A 16,509-nucleotide genomic window follows, 5' to 3' on the forward strand; every position below is an offset into this window, starting at 1 on the left:
TTTTTATGACAACTAAACCCAGATTATTTTATGCCTGCTAACTTTGTGGGTTTTATGTTTCTTAACTCTGTTTTGTTATAATCTTCCTTAGACTATTTTCTTCATAAGATTTGTTTTAATCTGTAGAGAATATTTAGCCAAATCAGGTAAGCCAACTCCTATCAGCATTGACACGCAGATCAAACTTTATAACTCAGAGAGTGAGTTATAAAGAAGGTATGTTTATTTCGGTGTCAGGTACAAGGGGATTTCTCCTCAAAGCTTGCACACCGTCTCAGCAAGCAGCCAGATATTTATTACACCAAAGCATACATATTCATAGTGTTACACAATACAAAATATACATATGTGTAAGTTGGGGCGGGGTTAGTTCAAAAACTTGTGTCAGCAGTTCTAAGATGTTTATGTCATCTTGCGCAGGCTCAGATCTGTCTCTGGTGGTCGTTTACGTCTTCATGGGTCTTATCTTCCTCTTCTTCTTCTGTCCTCTAAATGAACTTCAGTCATTTACGCATGCTCTCTTCTTACTTGGTGATTTCAGCGGTTTTTAGCAAGTCCTAACAAGTTCTGTGGTAAGACTACATTGCAGTTCCTGTTATCACTGCCTTTGTTTGGCATGTCAGTCCTTGAGGAATACCAGTCCCTGATAACCTTAACCCTTGACAGACGCCACAGGCGCCAGACCCTGGCAAGCGAGCCTTGAAAGAACAAACAAGGCCAACAGAATTATTAAACAATATTTAAGTGGTCAAAAGGCAAATAGTTATTTCCCTGTATCACCATTAGTAACAAAAGCAGGTTGTTCAAAGACTGTACAGCAGTCAAAAAAGCACTGAATAGCTGATCTTCTGCATGCACCTAGTTTCTGTGGCTATACAGGTAGCAATATTTACAAAATCACCTTGACTTTATGCACTAGAGATAATCTACTTCATAAAATAAAAGCAAAAGTATAAAAGTTTTCAATCACATTTGGAAATTGTGGCATACATAAAAAGATCAAAATCAAATATATACAATATAAAAATACATTTTTTTCTTTATGAAAGTTATAATACATGGCTATAATACACAACATGTTGAGCGATCAGTCACAGCTACAATATTTGCAGATGCTTGTTGCACACTATGGCTGGACTCTGGGTATGATATCTCCCTGGGGAAATTCCTCTACTTCAGCATGAAACATCAGTTCTAAGAGAGAAAGAAAAGAATTATGTTTTCTTTTTAAAGTTTCACCTGAATACAATTTCATTATTCCTGGAAAGTGCTCTAGCATTCCCCCAAGCCTCCTGCTTTTCTTCCCAATTATAGTATCAACAACTTGGCAATGGCAAGGGCCACCACTGTCTTTAGAAAACTATTGTTGCCTCCCAAAATCAACAGAATTAGCGACGATGTTAGCAGCTGACCATATGCAGTATCATCCTGCATTCAACCTGGACACTGAAACAACTCTAGATTGAGGGATTGTTGGAATTTTGAGAGTTTCAGACTCAAGAATGAAGACTTCTGTTTAGAGACTTGTTCATTTATGGATAAATCTGCTGTATGTTATCACAGCGTAAGTTAGCAACACTAGCACCTGGGATAGAAAGAATCATGAATGACATTGCTCACAGCTAGCTGTCACCACAGCAGCTCAGGCACAGGAGACAGCCTAAGGTCAGCAGTGAAGAGCTCCTTGCGGAGAAATTTGGCTAGGCATGCTAAGCAACTGATGAGGCAGACCTTGTGGAGCTCTGTGCTGCGGAGGGTAGAGTTTTCTTGTATCTGGGTTCCCTTATGTATCTATACTGCACCCTCAGCATAAGTGTACTTTCTGTCTTGTAAATAGCACATTCAGCATATAGACCAGGCCGTGTTTTCCAACAACCTGTCAACATGGTAAAGTTACACAATCTGTACATGCAACAATGTGGTTTATCCACTCAGGTTTGAGATGCACATGTTTTTGCTACCTCATCCTTAGTAGACTAAACTTTCTCTACTATTTGGGATAAGTCCTAATAGAATTTCTCTCTTGAAATGTCCAAATCAGGTTTTCTAATCTTAGTAGGCACATGTAAATATCAAAAAAGTTCATCAAAACCTGAGTTAAATCCTGCCACTGGCTTACTTGAATAAGTCTTTATTATTTAAAAAATTGATTTTAAATACAATTTAAACATATATTATAAATTTTACTGTCAAAGATTGTAAAGGCTGCCACCTAGTTTTTTTTTTTTTTTAACTCATTGAGTTATTAGAAATAAGCAGAACTGGGGCCGCTGAAATAAAGAAATGTGTACATTAAAATTCTAAAGTAATCTGAAGAAGCATGTTGAATCTTCTTCAGCCTCCCAAACACAAATCTGTGCTTCAACTCATGATGCTCTTTGGATACCTGTTGACTTTTAAGTTGAAACTTAGGATTTTTATGTACAGCATAGCTTCACGTCACAGGCTGCACGCACTTGATAGGAAAGCTGAGTTATGAGACACCTTTTGGATCCCGTTTGGAACAACAAAAGGAAGAAGGCCTAGTCTGTAGCAAAGCATCTTCTAAGAAAAGGGGATGACTTGCTTGCCCCCTCCTCCAGCCTGGACCAACACAAGCAGTCCTCATTTGAAGTCCTGTTCTGCAAGCACAAATCTGACTTTTCAAAGTTCTGGAGTTCCCAAAACTACTGCAATGTTCTATTGAAAATAATACTGAACTTGAAATGCATTCAGCATTTGTAGCAAAAGGAACATTAATAACATTAGGGAATTTTCTAAAACACAAGCAGAATAAATACATTTCAAATATTCAAAATCTTGTTAAAGTAAAAATTATTTTTCCCTTCAATGAAGAAGAGGCACATGCTCTCTCATGTTTCAAAATTCATGTTGCTTCAGCCAGGACAAACAAGGCTTTTCTTTCCTTTCTAAATTACTGTTTTTTCTTTATAAAACCAAACACCAGCATCCTAAGAAGCACTTGCTTTGGAAAGTTGTTAGGAGATGCTTGTTTTTCTGAAGCCACAAAATTTCTCAGGACTAGTCTTGAACACCAAACACAAAGCACAGCAGATAAAAGCCTGAACAAACAACATTTTGCCTATTAATGTTTCCTACCTTCACTGTGGTCTAGCTCTGGTCGGTAAGACAAGAAGATCCAACTTGTCCCAACTAGAATAGACACTACCAGATTCACCACAACCCATGGCTGAACAATTTCTTCCTCAGTACCTGCCGTCCTGGGAAGAGCACATCAACCCATCAGTCAGGGATTTGCTGGTACATACAGGTTACAATAATAATTTCAACAGACTATCATAAAAACAATCTTGGTAAGCCAGACGTGAAAACAGAAGTACTTGTACTATCCCGATGGTCTTGCATTGCAAAGGCCTGGTAAAGAGAGTGACTACCAAAGACAGCAAGTCAGCTAAGAAACCCCATTATCTCACAGAGAATGTCCACTTGTAGATTTCAACAGCAAATTCCTTTTCTTGGCCAAGAGACAGAAAATAAAAATCAAGATGCATGGTCATATTTTACTGTGGTGAAAGACACCATACAATGTCATCAGTTGATCTTATTTTTAAGCACTTTCTCATGCGGCAGCAAGGCAAGTGAACAGGAAGTCAGTAAAGGCTGTCTGAAAGCCAGTGAAAGGACCTGTGTACAGATGCTGCAGGGTAGATGAGATAAGGCTTTAAGAAGGTTATGATTTAAGTTAGCTGACACTTTTCTTGCTGTCATAACAGCAGCAGGTTGTGGTTTTGTTACTAGAATCTAGGCTTTTTAATAAACAACTCAACATTTACAGAAGCCCTGAAAAAAAAGAAGAAAAATCTAACCGCCCAAACCAGCGAATTTTCACATAAATGCTTTTGTTCTACTTCTCCTGGTCTATTTTAAACACTTGTGTTACTAGAGTTTAAGTCCATTAAATATCTACTTCAGAAAGTAACAGGTTTGGATGGGATTGCCTAGCATGAAACAACGCTTCATATTTAATGCCAGCTGTGTCTGCTAAGCCCTTGCATCCTGTGGCAGACATACCACTTTTTCATAATACCATGACATTCATTTCTTGGACAGATTAGACTATCTCCTTCAAAACCAGTGTTGACTCTCTACAGAATGGCCTGCCCTCGAACACAAAAGGGTTACCTCACTAGGGTCCCGTTTTTCAGCAAAAGAGATTCTTAGCGTTCCTGTCAGATGACATTTTCAGCATCATTCCAACAGGCTCTTGTTTGAGGTGTAACGGATTTGCAACCAACATGACCAAACCCCTTCTTGAGTTCTCATTTTTCAGTGAAATTATCAAAGATTCAGGACAAGCTCAGACAAAGGTAGGTTTAGTAATGAAATCCTTCATTAATACTTTCTTCTGTATGTTGTATAACCTTTTCAACCACCAGTCTGACTAATGTTCCTAAGTGAGCTATGTTATAATTTACAGAAATGATTTCTTAAGTTTCCTACCAGATGCTGCCATTTTCTGAAGGTGGTGTGTAGAGGTTAATTCTGTCACATGTCATCTGCTGGCTTAAGGATAAGATAAGAGCAGCAAAGTACACTGGAAAAAATGGAATTAGTAATGTCAGATACAAACCCCCAAAATGCTGTCTTCATCGTGTCATGATAATTATCGCTACATTTTCTTTCCTTTCACTCCACAGCCTCCAATGATAGTTTCCTTTAATTCATTCTTTCTTCTTCAACATTCCCCTGACCCATCAAAATCTGGTTTCTGCACTTTTGCAATCCATCAGCTACATCAAAGGTGGTATCTTGTGATTCTGGTTTTTGCTAGGTCTGTGTTCAGTGTTCAGAAGTGGGAAAAGAACTCTCTCGCTAACAGCCCCACTAATGCTACTATTGCAAATGCTTTAAAAAAATATGTAGCAAAGTGTTTGTAGCCTTTGAAAGCTATTTTAAACTACTGAGCAAGTCACTTATTCTAAAGCAGAAAATAATGAGGGAGGAAGATTTCACTGAAAACAGTATGTAGGATTCTTCCATTTACTGTCTTTTCTGGACAACTTCCTATCAGCTTCAAAATACTTACAGAAAGAGGCTACTGCTGCTGGGTCTAGGGTAAGAAAGCCCCTCAGTGCAACCGACGCTTTTGCCAAATCAATCCTGATAACAAAAACAAGGGTCATTAACACAGCCCAGTAAGATAATAATATTGTTCCTCTAATAGTATTCTATTGTTCTTTTACTTTTTGCAAGATACCTTTTTCTGCCTCTGTTACAGTGCCTTAATACACAACTATATCCCCCCCCCCACAGCAATGGTCCTCATTATGCCAAATCTAAGAAAGACTGAAACTAAGGAGGATGTTCCATGAGGTTTGTTGCTTTCACGCTGCAGTCCCTTCTGGAACAGGGAGAATGTAGAGAGATCTGCCCCCTCTCTAATCCTTACCATTCATTTCAGTGTCCACACCACCAACCAAGTTATGCTAATGTAACTGCTCACATAGCTTACAGGAGCAATGAAGAATAACTCAGGCCTCCTCCCTGCCACCACTCCAGGAAAAAAAAGTCACAATTTCTTCCATAGCACCAACTCCTCCCCTGGCTTATTATGCTGCCATGGAAACTATCTGTAACTAAAAGAAACATCTATAAATCCATTCTGTTTATGGTCTTTTTTGCTCCTCTTTCTGTTCATTCCCACTCTTAAGCTGTAATGCAGAAACCCTAGCTAAGCCAGGAAAACCATTTACACAGCTATGTTGCAAAGCTGACTGGGCAATGGATTCATGTGAAAAGTAACCCCATAAAAACATCAGTTGTTCTCCACCGCTCTCCCCCACAAAAAAAACCCAGGTCAGCTCTTCCATCTGGTTCACCTCATGATCACACAAACAGCACCAGGACATTGAAGCAAGGCAGCAGGCAACGGACAGAAATGTGTAACAAAGGTCTGAATGCACAAGTACACCCTTTATCTGTATAGCCAGCCATGTGTAAAATCATTCTTTAAGTGTATCACAAGAAGTCATCAACAGCAGATCAAAATGTGCCATAGGAAGGAGAAAGGAACATATTGCACACAAATTACATACACCTTTCAAACACATATTTTACCTGTCAAAGGCTGAGACTGTACTGATAGACAGCAACAAATAGAACAAACTTTGAGCGGGGTATGCTAGCGTCTTATACTGCTCAAGCAGGTTAGAAACCGTGGAAAGCTGATTTCCTGCCAAAACGTAGATAACAATGACGTTCCACACAGCATACCCAGCAAGGAAGCCATGGGTAAAGAGTCCAATCACCCTGAATGGAGAGAAGAATATTAGACAAGTTTAACATCTTGAATTGGCAAAGAACTACAGATAGAAAAGGTCTACAAATCCATCTGTTCAACCCTGCTGCTGTGACAGGATCCCAGCCTTTCACAGATTGTTTCTGAGTGCTTTTTCTGATCTAGTTTTAAAAATTCTAAGCAATGGGACTTCTGCTTCCTCCCTTGACAGACTGCACCAGAACCTGAGCACTTAACAAAGAAAACCGAGATGTTCTGCCTGATCGTATCACTACTTCATTACTGTTACAGGAATCAAATACTTTCACTCGCTGCCTGTAGCTTCTCAAGACCACTGCCCCTTACACTTACACAATGCTCTTAAACTTGTCCTCAAGTCAATCTTTTCATTATCTTCCTTGCTAAGAAAAAGCTGAGAAGGAAGCACAGGCTTCCAGATAAAATACACCAGAGAACAAAATGGCCGTCATCTTCCCATTCTTTATCATAACACAACCACATATTAAAAAACAATAATAATTTTTTGCTATTGTGTGCAAGCTTATGCCCCAGTCCAAATTCACTCCTCCCTCTTTTTCACCAACCAGGATTTTTCTTGAAGAACTATCTGAATTGAGGTATTTTTATTCTGGTCATACAGCTGATGGGTGAATCTCATTTTGTAACACATTTTTTCTGTAGGTCTCTAATATTTTTGTTATCAGATCCATCTCTTTGCTATTCAGATTTTGTCTGAATCTTTGCAATATGACTTCCTTAGTTATTCTTTTTATAAGTTGCATTTCACATGTGATGTCTAGACTAGAAGCAGATATTCTTGACAACAAATACCAAAAGCTAGTGGACTGAGAAACTTTGTACCTGTTGCATCCTGAACCATCATTTATTAGGAATATCCGAAAGAAATAAAGATACATCACAATGATAGAGAAAAGCTGCTAACTTTCAGGGAGAAGAAAAAAAAACCAAACCAACCCTAATTTCTGCTTATTTACATCAAAACATTTATCTTTTACCTGAAACTTCGGTGCACTGAAAGGGCAACATCTCTGGTAGTCCATGAAGCCTTCACATCCATAAGTACATTGATATTGTCAGTGGTTTTAATCAATTCTGCACGGTCGGCTGCCTGAAAACGCCCTGAAAGTATGAGGAAATTAGACAGTACTGTTACCTTCCATCATAATTTCTACATTAATACTTATTAGTGTTAAAATCTGTAAGCATCAGAAGTTCCATCAGAAAATTTCTTCTCCCCACTTCTTGCCCTTTGTCAGCTTACATTTCTACCAGGATGCATCTGTCAGTGTGATGCATCCTGGTGGGTCAGGCTATAGATTTAAGGATGTGCAACGCACTTCAGGTAATTACTCAGTGTTCCCTGGTATGGAAAAAAAAACCCAAAACCAAAACAGAACAAAAACAAACAACCAAAAACTTCCACTTGAAAGACTTTTTGCAATATAGTAAATGATATTTTCTTCTCAAGGTACTGTGACAGTATTAGGTCAAATAAGCTCAGCTGCGTACTATCAAACAGCCCATTTCACCCACACCATGGAATTAAAAAATTCAACCAAACATGCCAGCACAGCAACACTAACATTCACTGTTGAAAAACTATCATGTATATTTATTTCCAAATAATCTTTGTTCTGGAAAACTTTTTTTTTTTAAATTCTTCCCAATACGGCAATATTTGGATTTTAAATACAATAATGCTTCCTTTAATTGCAAGAATGTCCCTAAATTACTTAAATCACAAGATTACTTACGATTTTTTTCAACAAACACTTTGCTAACAGGCTGGCTAATTCCAGTGGGAGCAGCAAACACTGGCTGCTGATCTGGGCTCTTTCTGTGCTCATCTTCAACGATATCTTCCTCCTCCACTTCCAGCTCATTGGAACAGTGCATTTCAGCTGGCCGAGGTTTCCTAACAGCACAGAACATACAATGGGGCAGAGAAAGAATAGGAAGTAAAATGTAAAACCTGAAGGCTCCTCTGAGCATTTAACACGTCTAACTTGACTGCTAAGAACTGTTCAGGCTAGTGACCTGCATAAAATTACCCCCGTTTATAATTTTAAGGACTAAAGTTCTCATGGAGTTAGTTAAATAAAACCATAAAGCTAATCCTTGATTTTGTTTTTTTTCTCTCTATTTAAATTCCTTCCTGTGTCAAAACAATAAGGTGGGAAGAAATACATATCAAGAGATTAACAATTAAAAAAAAAACATATAAACTAAATACAAGGCCAAGAAAGTGGATACTTTTGGTAGAAAGGGCACTAAAATGATTTAAAGGCATAGTTCTTGGAGAAAAGGCAAATAAAAAGGATGAGAAAGCAGTTAAGTTTCTCATAAAATTAAGGAAAAGATAGTAAGAATGAAAGAAAGCAGTTACACGTTCTAATTTTTTCATGTATGTGACTGAAATATTAGGCTCATGTAAATGTATTCAGAACTGCAATGCATCCAGGTATGCATAAAACAAACAAGTGAAGAAAGTTAGATCTTAACCCTGGAAAGAACTGCACACATATTATTTATTGCACAGGCTGAATGGTATCGTGCACTTCAAGATTTTACATTTTTGTAATGTGACAATGTAAAATACTACTCAGCCATGTTCACTATCACAGTTACTCCAAATTATGAGCTATACTAGTTTTGCCTCACTTTGTTCTTTTTCTCTGTTTGCGGATCACTGTTTCTTCAGCTTCAGGGACATCCATGCCATTTCCATTCTGAAATAGGGATGCAACATTTTGCTGGGTAAAAGAGGTCTCGGAATCTGAAGATTTAAAACAAAACACATGAAAGTTTCACAGTGTTCATAAAATTGGAAATACGTTCACTTAAATACATAAATAGTTATTATATAAACAGCTTTGAATGATAAAAAGAATCTATTTTATCACTTTCAAAACTGTATTGCGGTTATTTGCATGAGGGTTTGTACCCTATGGAATCTGAAGTCAGAAACTGAAACTCTAAGCTACCATTCAGAAATTACTTTCAGCTGTTTTAAGTACAAAAGCACATGAAATGTTTTAAGCCAAAAGACAAGTTGGCCAATCATATTTCTACGTTACCAACTTTTATTCAGTGCTCTTTCCAATCTACAATTATTTCACATACCAGTAGGTACTTTCTTCTTCTTGCGTTTCCTCTGAGGAGGGACATCATAAGGTTCAGGAGTTAGGGGCTCACTGCTTTCAGACTGCCGACGAACTGCTGCTTGGACAATGCCATCTGAAAACCAGATGAAAACATCCAGCAACCTCAATTAAGAGCTGCTGAGAGACAGGCAATAAAAAGCTGCCTTTTGCTACATTGTGCAGAATGTCTGTATTTGCCCAGCTTACAGGTGAGGTGAAAATGTATTAGCTAGGAAATATAAGAGTTGGGAAACAAATGTGGTAAGTAAGAATATACAAAGGTGATAGCTGACAACCCTCCTTTCACCCTGACAGTTTCATGCCCAGGAGGGAAATTTAAGTATCCAAGAAGTAGCACAATTCCCATTTGGGCATACAACAGAGGACTGATTGAAAGAAATCTACCACAGGAGAGAACTATACCTCTATATTTTCCCTTTCTACATGCAAAGTTTATAATGCAAGGGACAAGAAAAAATTAACAGTTTGTTACAAGCTGATTCACACAGATACGTGCTAAGGCAAAATAGCATCAAAGGGAGATTTAAATGCTAAGCATACACCACATGAATAAAGGAGGAGGAGAAAAAAAAACACTGAAGGATGTCTACTCCAGTCTGAGAGATGAATTACTACATTTGGGGGAACTATATTTCCGTGAGAGGTTAACATGAATTCATCAAATATTCTAGCAGCAGTAGCATCAATTTGCATGATCAGAAGTAGGAGGACAAAGTTACTTCTCCATTTTACATCACATCTGCCTTTTTATAGCTCTCTTGAGTACTGCAGTTTTTATGATAACTGAATCTATCTTTGTTTTCACTTCAAGCACAGGTTTTCCTACGTTTTGTAAAGCTTTGCTGTGCTCAAATGCAAAATTCACCAGCAAAGTAATGGCCAAAGCCAATGCATACTTTGCATGATCATTCAGGTCACTGAAAACAACAGTAAACAAAACTTGATCCTTGGGAAACCCTGCTAGCAACAGCTCTACTTATTGCATTTAAAGGTCTTTCAGTGATGCTTCAGTTGTACACTCTTTTAAGCAAATAAAGGAGGGTTACCTCATCAACCCATCATATGAACCCAAGTCAACTGGTCCACCGAAATCCACTACATTCTATCAGCACATTCTGCTTTATCAAAATAGATCAGACTTGTAATCTTGCTTAAAATGGTATTTCTGTTCTGCAGATCTGCTTCTTGTAAAAATGCAAAGCCCTGGTGCTAGTCATCTTTTAGGCTCTTAACTCTTTGATCATAATGGAATGATTAACTTGTGACTTTATTTAGCCAAGGACTGACATTGAGCCAATTTGTTACATGAGTTTTATCTTAGTTCATTCAAAAATTCAAGCACTTAACACATTCAACGTAACAAGCAGCTTACAGCTGGAAATGACTATTTAATGAAGTATCCAAAAATTTTAGAAAGGAAAAAATAGCAGGAATAAAGGAACTTTTTCAGTTCAATATCAAGACATGCTGTATTAGCAGTGTTGCAAATACTTTGATAAAGATTTGATTAAAACAAAATCGTGAGATAGGAGTGTGAAGTTTGCAACGTAGTTACAGAGACTTAGGAACATTACAAAATGTGCTAAGCATAATCATAAGAATACAAGTATTGTTGACAGTCAGTTAACCATAGAATTCTAACACAGATTGGTTAATTATAGTGGTTTGTTTTAAGAAGTCGTTATGGACCTTAGTTCTGTTGCTTAGAAACCCTACTTTGATCAAAGTTCCGGTTAATGGATTATGTGAGATCGACCAATGATTGTTTTAACATAAGAATATTAATAAGGTAGTATGATTAGAAGACCAATCATAGAAAAAGAATTAACATAGAATGTACTTTTGTGTAATCTAATATAATGGCAAGAATCGTACTGTGCAGAATCACCTAAGAAGAGGTCAAGAAGCGGACAAGTGAGGAAGACTATGGAAGACCACCAGAGGGCTTCTGAGGACCACCAGAGACCTTCAATGTGCTTGCGTACAGGACATTTACATATGTTAATAGTTTCTCAGGAAACTAATGATTATGTATAACATTTCTCGGAAATCTAGTGAATATGTATAACAGGTATGTATTTAACCTGCAGAGTTAAACCAGACAGGTGCACACGCTAGGTGGAGCGATCCCCCGTGGCCCAGCGCTGCAATAAGGAGTGCCTGCTTCTTAACTTCTCATTGCTGTTAAGGAGTTTTATTCCGGATTTCGGCAACAGCAGTACTGGGAGAAAAAGCAGTTCTTCAGTTAGTTCAGTTAGCATTACAGACTTGTTCTAAAATGACACCACTTCAGGGAAAAAGACTGCAGTTGTTCAATATAAAATAAATTGTAATAAATTATCTGAGAACACTACTCAAAAAATGAGTACAAGACTGAAAACCATGTATCTGTCAGAAGCTTGGCTACAGCGCAGGTCTCACCCAGGATTACAAGGTCTTGGCAGGACCTTACCTAATGGAGTCTTTCCTTTGGGTTTCCTTTTTTTGGGACGACTCAGTGGAATTTCATCTGCAGAACATAAAACAGAAGTATAGGTGCACAGCATGGAGAAACCTCCATTTCCTTTTTTTAACAGCCATTCTATTGCTAGTTAAGAAAGGGATTCATTTTTACAAGTGAAGACATCCTTCACCTTTTACAGGTGAGATGACAATTCACCAGTTTACACAAGCAGGAGGAGTACAGAAGATGGCAGGAAAACAGGATAAGAAATCTGTCTTAAGTGCAACACGTGTGTTCAGTGAAAAACCGAACTACTCTGAATAATGCTCTAAAGAATTAACTTCTTGTTTAGAGCACAGTGACAACACTTCAGTTACCTTGATTCAGTATGGAAAGAGCAAACAGTAAAGAGAACAAAGAAAAACAACAGACAGTTCTAGCAATCGCAGTGCAGGTGTCCATGCAGTTTAAATAATCAGCCTGCATTTAGAAAGAGTATAAGGCTCTTTCTTTAAAGAGAGGATGAAGTGACACCAAAAGGGACTACCAGTGTTTATAATTCTCTTTAACGCCAGAATAACTCACCTTGGTTTCCGCTTCACATTTAAGGAGAAAAGGTGTTGAAGAGCAATGTAAAAGGAACAAAGATAAGAAGAAAGTTAATTTTGAATCAATCACAATTCACAACAGTGAAATTCACACTGCTGCTTTTGTGATGCATTTCCTTATCCCCACTCCTAGTTCTCTTTAATGAGTAGTTTTGTACAACAGAGTTAAGGGTACGAAGCAATCATCAAGACTCAACACTTTGTTCGTGACTATGCAGTTTCTTGATTGGCTACCTGTGGATCAGATTAAAAGCTTTAATCGCCTAGCTAATTAAAACTTGTCTTACTGCCTGATATGTAACAAACCAACGAAAGTTATGAAACATTTGAGCACATACATTACTAAAAAGACACTATATGTTGTCAATCATGAACATCGCATTTGCCTTTTTTTTTTTTTTGAAGGAATTCTGAAGTACCATGTCATAAAAGCCATGTAATTGCCTTTCCTTCCACACTGGAAAAAAAAGCCCAAATTTTTCCCTATGCTATGTCAAACTAGTAGACACCTATACCCCTGTTCAAGAATATCTAGTCTAATTTCAGAAATTCCTGAAGCATTTGTGATTCAAATAAAGAACATGAAACAAAACAAAGAAGGAAGGAAGAAGAGATTGAAAAGAAGGATATCAATAAAACTAAAGTAGATGTTAATAAAACTAAAGTAGCTGTTTGTCTGAAACCTTTTAAAAGGTTTATCTCTGAGAGTACTAAAACTGAGGTAACATAGTAAAATTTCTCGGTCCCTGTAAAGCTTTAAAATGCTTTGTATTCCTTGTAAGGGGTTCTGGGACAACAAATTAGCAAGAAAAGCAATTATTTTTAAAGCCGTTATGACTACTCAGATGTTTATTGAACTTATTTCCCTCCCTTAATTTCATTACTTTTAAAAACACTGCAGTACAGAACCATAATCAATTCCACAGAATAAACTGATTTTACCTTGGCACTGGAGGGAGGGCACGAGGTGGGCACTGAAAGACAAGAGAAGAGACAAAAGTCAACTTCTGTCAGCGTGAAACCACCTCTCAGAAAACGGCTATTTCCAGATATGGTCAGAAAACTCTGATTTGCTTTGTATACCTCTTAAATAGCTAGAGATTCCTGATGGAGATGTTACATAAAAGTAATATGTAAAAGACACAGGAATAATATGCTTTTACCACAGTTTTGATGGGCACTGCATTAGGGACATCTACCTAACAGCTGTGTATGAGGCACAGCTTGCATTTCAACTTCGCTTGAATAATTTCCACTTTTCATGTAAGGTACTGCTTTCATTGGAAAGCTTACCAGTCATTCTGTTTAAATATCAAAATACTGCAATAATTTATGCATTCAATATACTTGCACAGTATACAGTGTGAGCTGAGTATTTTCTATTAATGAAGATGTAAATTCAGAACAATAGTAAAAGCAATAAAAGGAAACAAGCTTTTTTATGAAAAATATTTTTAAATATGATAAAACATTAATTTTAATATATTTTTTAAAATATTTACCAGCAGGTCAAACACAACCAAAATCTAAAAATAAGTAGCTCCTGTTAACAACCTGAAACTGAATTCTTGCGCTTTCTCTCATCTAGAAAAAGGCAGTTTACTTCCAGATTTTGTGTTATATAATAATACTGAAAGACTATACATGAATAAACATTTCCCACGCTCCAAAAATTCAGTTGGTATCAGAAATAAAAAAAAGACTGTAAGACTGGTAAGACTCAAGGATCCACAAACTTACCACTTGTTTCTTTCCCATATCATTTGAAGCTGTTGCCTGAAAGAGGCACTGTGAACTGGTCTATACTCCCTCACGCTGCTCACGCTGAACCTCAGCTAATTCTGAACTAAAAATAAGCTTCTAGCAGCCAGGATTAGCTGGATGTGAACCTTCCTGCCCCTGGGTTAGGGCCCAGTACTACTCCCGCTTGAAACAGCAGCAGTTTGTTCCATGGCAGGGAATGTTACGTGCATTGAAAAATCCGTAACTCCACATGCTGGTACAGGTTCCAGTAAGCAAGTTTTACTCAGGTTTACCAAAAAGAAATTAGACACCTCATGCAAGGAAGGGTTTGCAGGATTAGGCCTCAAATCTCTCACTTGGATTTTGGCCACGCTGAAGACTGACAGCAAGTGCCATTTACACAGGTAGAGAACAGCACACCCTGAGCAGCATCCAGCAAACTGGTCAGGACAGGTCATACCATATAGGTGCACCGTAAGGGAGAAAAAATACTGATAAAGGTCAGAGCTCATTACTTTTATTGTTTCCTACATTCTTGTGGCAGTAATTATTAAATGCTTAGGGTAATTGATATTTTAAAAAACTACAATCTAAAAATCTAAAAACCCCCCTAAAAACTAAAAAAAACCCCCAAACCCTTTTATACAGGATTGACTGCCTGCACAGTAGTATGTCTGCGTTCTGTAGTACCTCTCTATTTTGTTACCTTCTACAAAACAACTAAGTGAATTAATTTCTGTATCATTTATTCCTTGCAACAAAGGAAATCACATGCAAGCAGGCAGTCCCATCTGTATGAAAGCCCCTGACTCTGCTGCACAAATACCAGCTTTACTCCATTAGTTTCCAGTTTCTCAGAGTCTGAAGGAACCCACTCCAAGCTCCATAGAAAGGGCGAGTTTGGGCACAGGTTTCCAAGGGCATTTTGTTACTGACAGAAGAGCTGCTGAGTGCTAACATAGCCATAGCGGCCCTGAAGCCCAGAGACTCCCACAAACCAGGTAGCTACTGCCTCAGTGAAACCCTGTGTTTGTGCACATGAGCCAGGCCACAGGATGGTGGGACACACCTGGAACTCTCACTCAGGGAAAAAACTAAACCACCCAACCCCCGGGTGTCCATTCAGGGATGCAAAGCAGAAAATGCCTTCGCTCCTAAGCGCAGCTGGTATGAAACAGCAGTGAGCAGATGTATTTACTCCCCCAGTGCAGCGAGCTAAGCTGCCACCACCAGACCTCGGAGGTGGTACTGAGGCGGCAGTTATGCCCAAACTCGAAGGTTTAAAAACGCTTAACGAGCTTTTTCAGATGTAAAGCTTTGCATACATTTATATATATATATATGGATGAAAACAATGAGGAAATGCTTGTGTCCCCAGCAAAGGATGAGCAGAAACGTGCAACCCTGCGGCCGGCTACACCCCACCTGCCGCGGGTAGCAGCAGGGCCGGCACCGCCGTCTCCCCGCCGGAGCGGGGATGTAGGAGCCGCGCTGCCAGGGCGCCCCGCTCCCGCGCCGTTCCTCAGCTCCGTCTCCCCGGCAGCAACTGCTACCGCTGACAGCGCCGGTACAGCTCTTCAGCAACAGCTCTCAGGGCGGACCAAGCTCCCGCCGCCGCCGGTGCTCACAGCCGGGCGCACCGGGCTGCCGCCCCGCGGGGCCGGCGCTGCCGCGGCCGCCGCCACTTTGCTGCCCGCGCCGCGCCCAGCCCCCTCCAGAGGCGGCCCCGCAGCCCCGCCGCGGGCAGAGCCGCCCCGCGCCCGCCCCGGCCCCACCGCGCCCTCACCCCGCCGGGGCCCGCCCGCCGCGCCGCCATGCCGCGCCCGCCGCCGCCGGTCTCCCGGGCGCCGCGGGGAGGAGCTGGCGCTCGCTTCCGCCCCGCGCCGGGGCTGTGAGAGCGCGGCAGGCCGAGGGTGCGGCCCCCTCAGCAGCGGGGCGGCCCGGCCTCCTCCTCCCACCTGGGTTCGCGTCCTCCTCGGCAGCTCCGTCAGCAGAGCGAGCCCATCCCGGCGCGGTGGCGCGGGGCCAGCTGCTGCCGCGGGCGGGGGTCCTCGTCCCTCGGGCTGCGGGCGAGCAAAATCAAATGCATGTTAGTGGAAAAAGGAGGTTTCTAGCCTCCTAAAGTTTGCAAAATGAAGTTACACGCAGTAAACGGAAAGGGGAAAAAAAAAAAGAAAATAAATGTGATCAGATTTTGTTCCAGCACAAATGGACAGGAAGCAAATGCATCTGTAATGAGAACATTGTTCTTTTCTAATAGTGAAAGGAGAT

General features: G+C 39.8%; 1 protein-coding gene across 4 annotated transcripts; it reads right to left on the bottom strand.

The window, feature by feature from the left end:
• Positions 1-201: 201 nt before the first annotated feature.
• Positions 202-16,096, bottom strand: TMEM237 (transmembrane protein 237). Of its 4 annotated transcripts, none has more exons than XM_030016928.2 (13): positions 16,025-16,096; positions 13,438-13,469; positions 12,473-12,483; positions 11,897-11,953; positions 9,404-9,517; positions 8,942-9,056; positions 8,035-8,195; positions 7,276-7,399; positions 6,079-6,270; positions 5,048-5,121; positions 4,462-4,555; positions 3,100-3,221; positions 202-1,194 (listed from the first exon to the last, which is right to left on the bottom strand). In XM_030016928.2, the coding sequence occupies exons 1-13, from the start codon at positions 16,052-16,054 to the stop codon at positions 1,127-1,129; spliced, it is 1,194 nt and encodes a 397-aa protein (XP_029872788.1). In that variant the 5' UTR covers positions 16,055-16,096; the 3' UTR covers positions 202-1,126. The 4 variants fall into 4 exon arrangements, with proteins under 4 accessions (XP_029872788.1, XP_029872789.1, XP_029872790.1 ...); XM_030016929.1 differs by having other exon boundaries at positions 12,473-12,480; positions 16,025-16,069; XM_030016930.1 differs by lacking the exon at positions 16,025-16,096 and adding an exon at positions 14,236-14,325.
• Positions 16,097-16,509: the final 413 nt, after the last annotated feature.

Source organism: Aquila chrysaetos, chromosome 6, assembly GCF_900496995.4.
Source record: "Aquila chrysaetos chrysaetos chromosome 6, bAquChr1.4, whole genome shotgun sequence".
NCBI classification, from domain to species: domain Eukaryota; kingdom Metazoa; phylum Chordata; class Aves; order Accipitriformes; family Accipitridae; genus Aquila; species Aquila chrysaetos.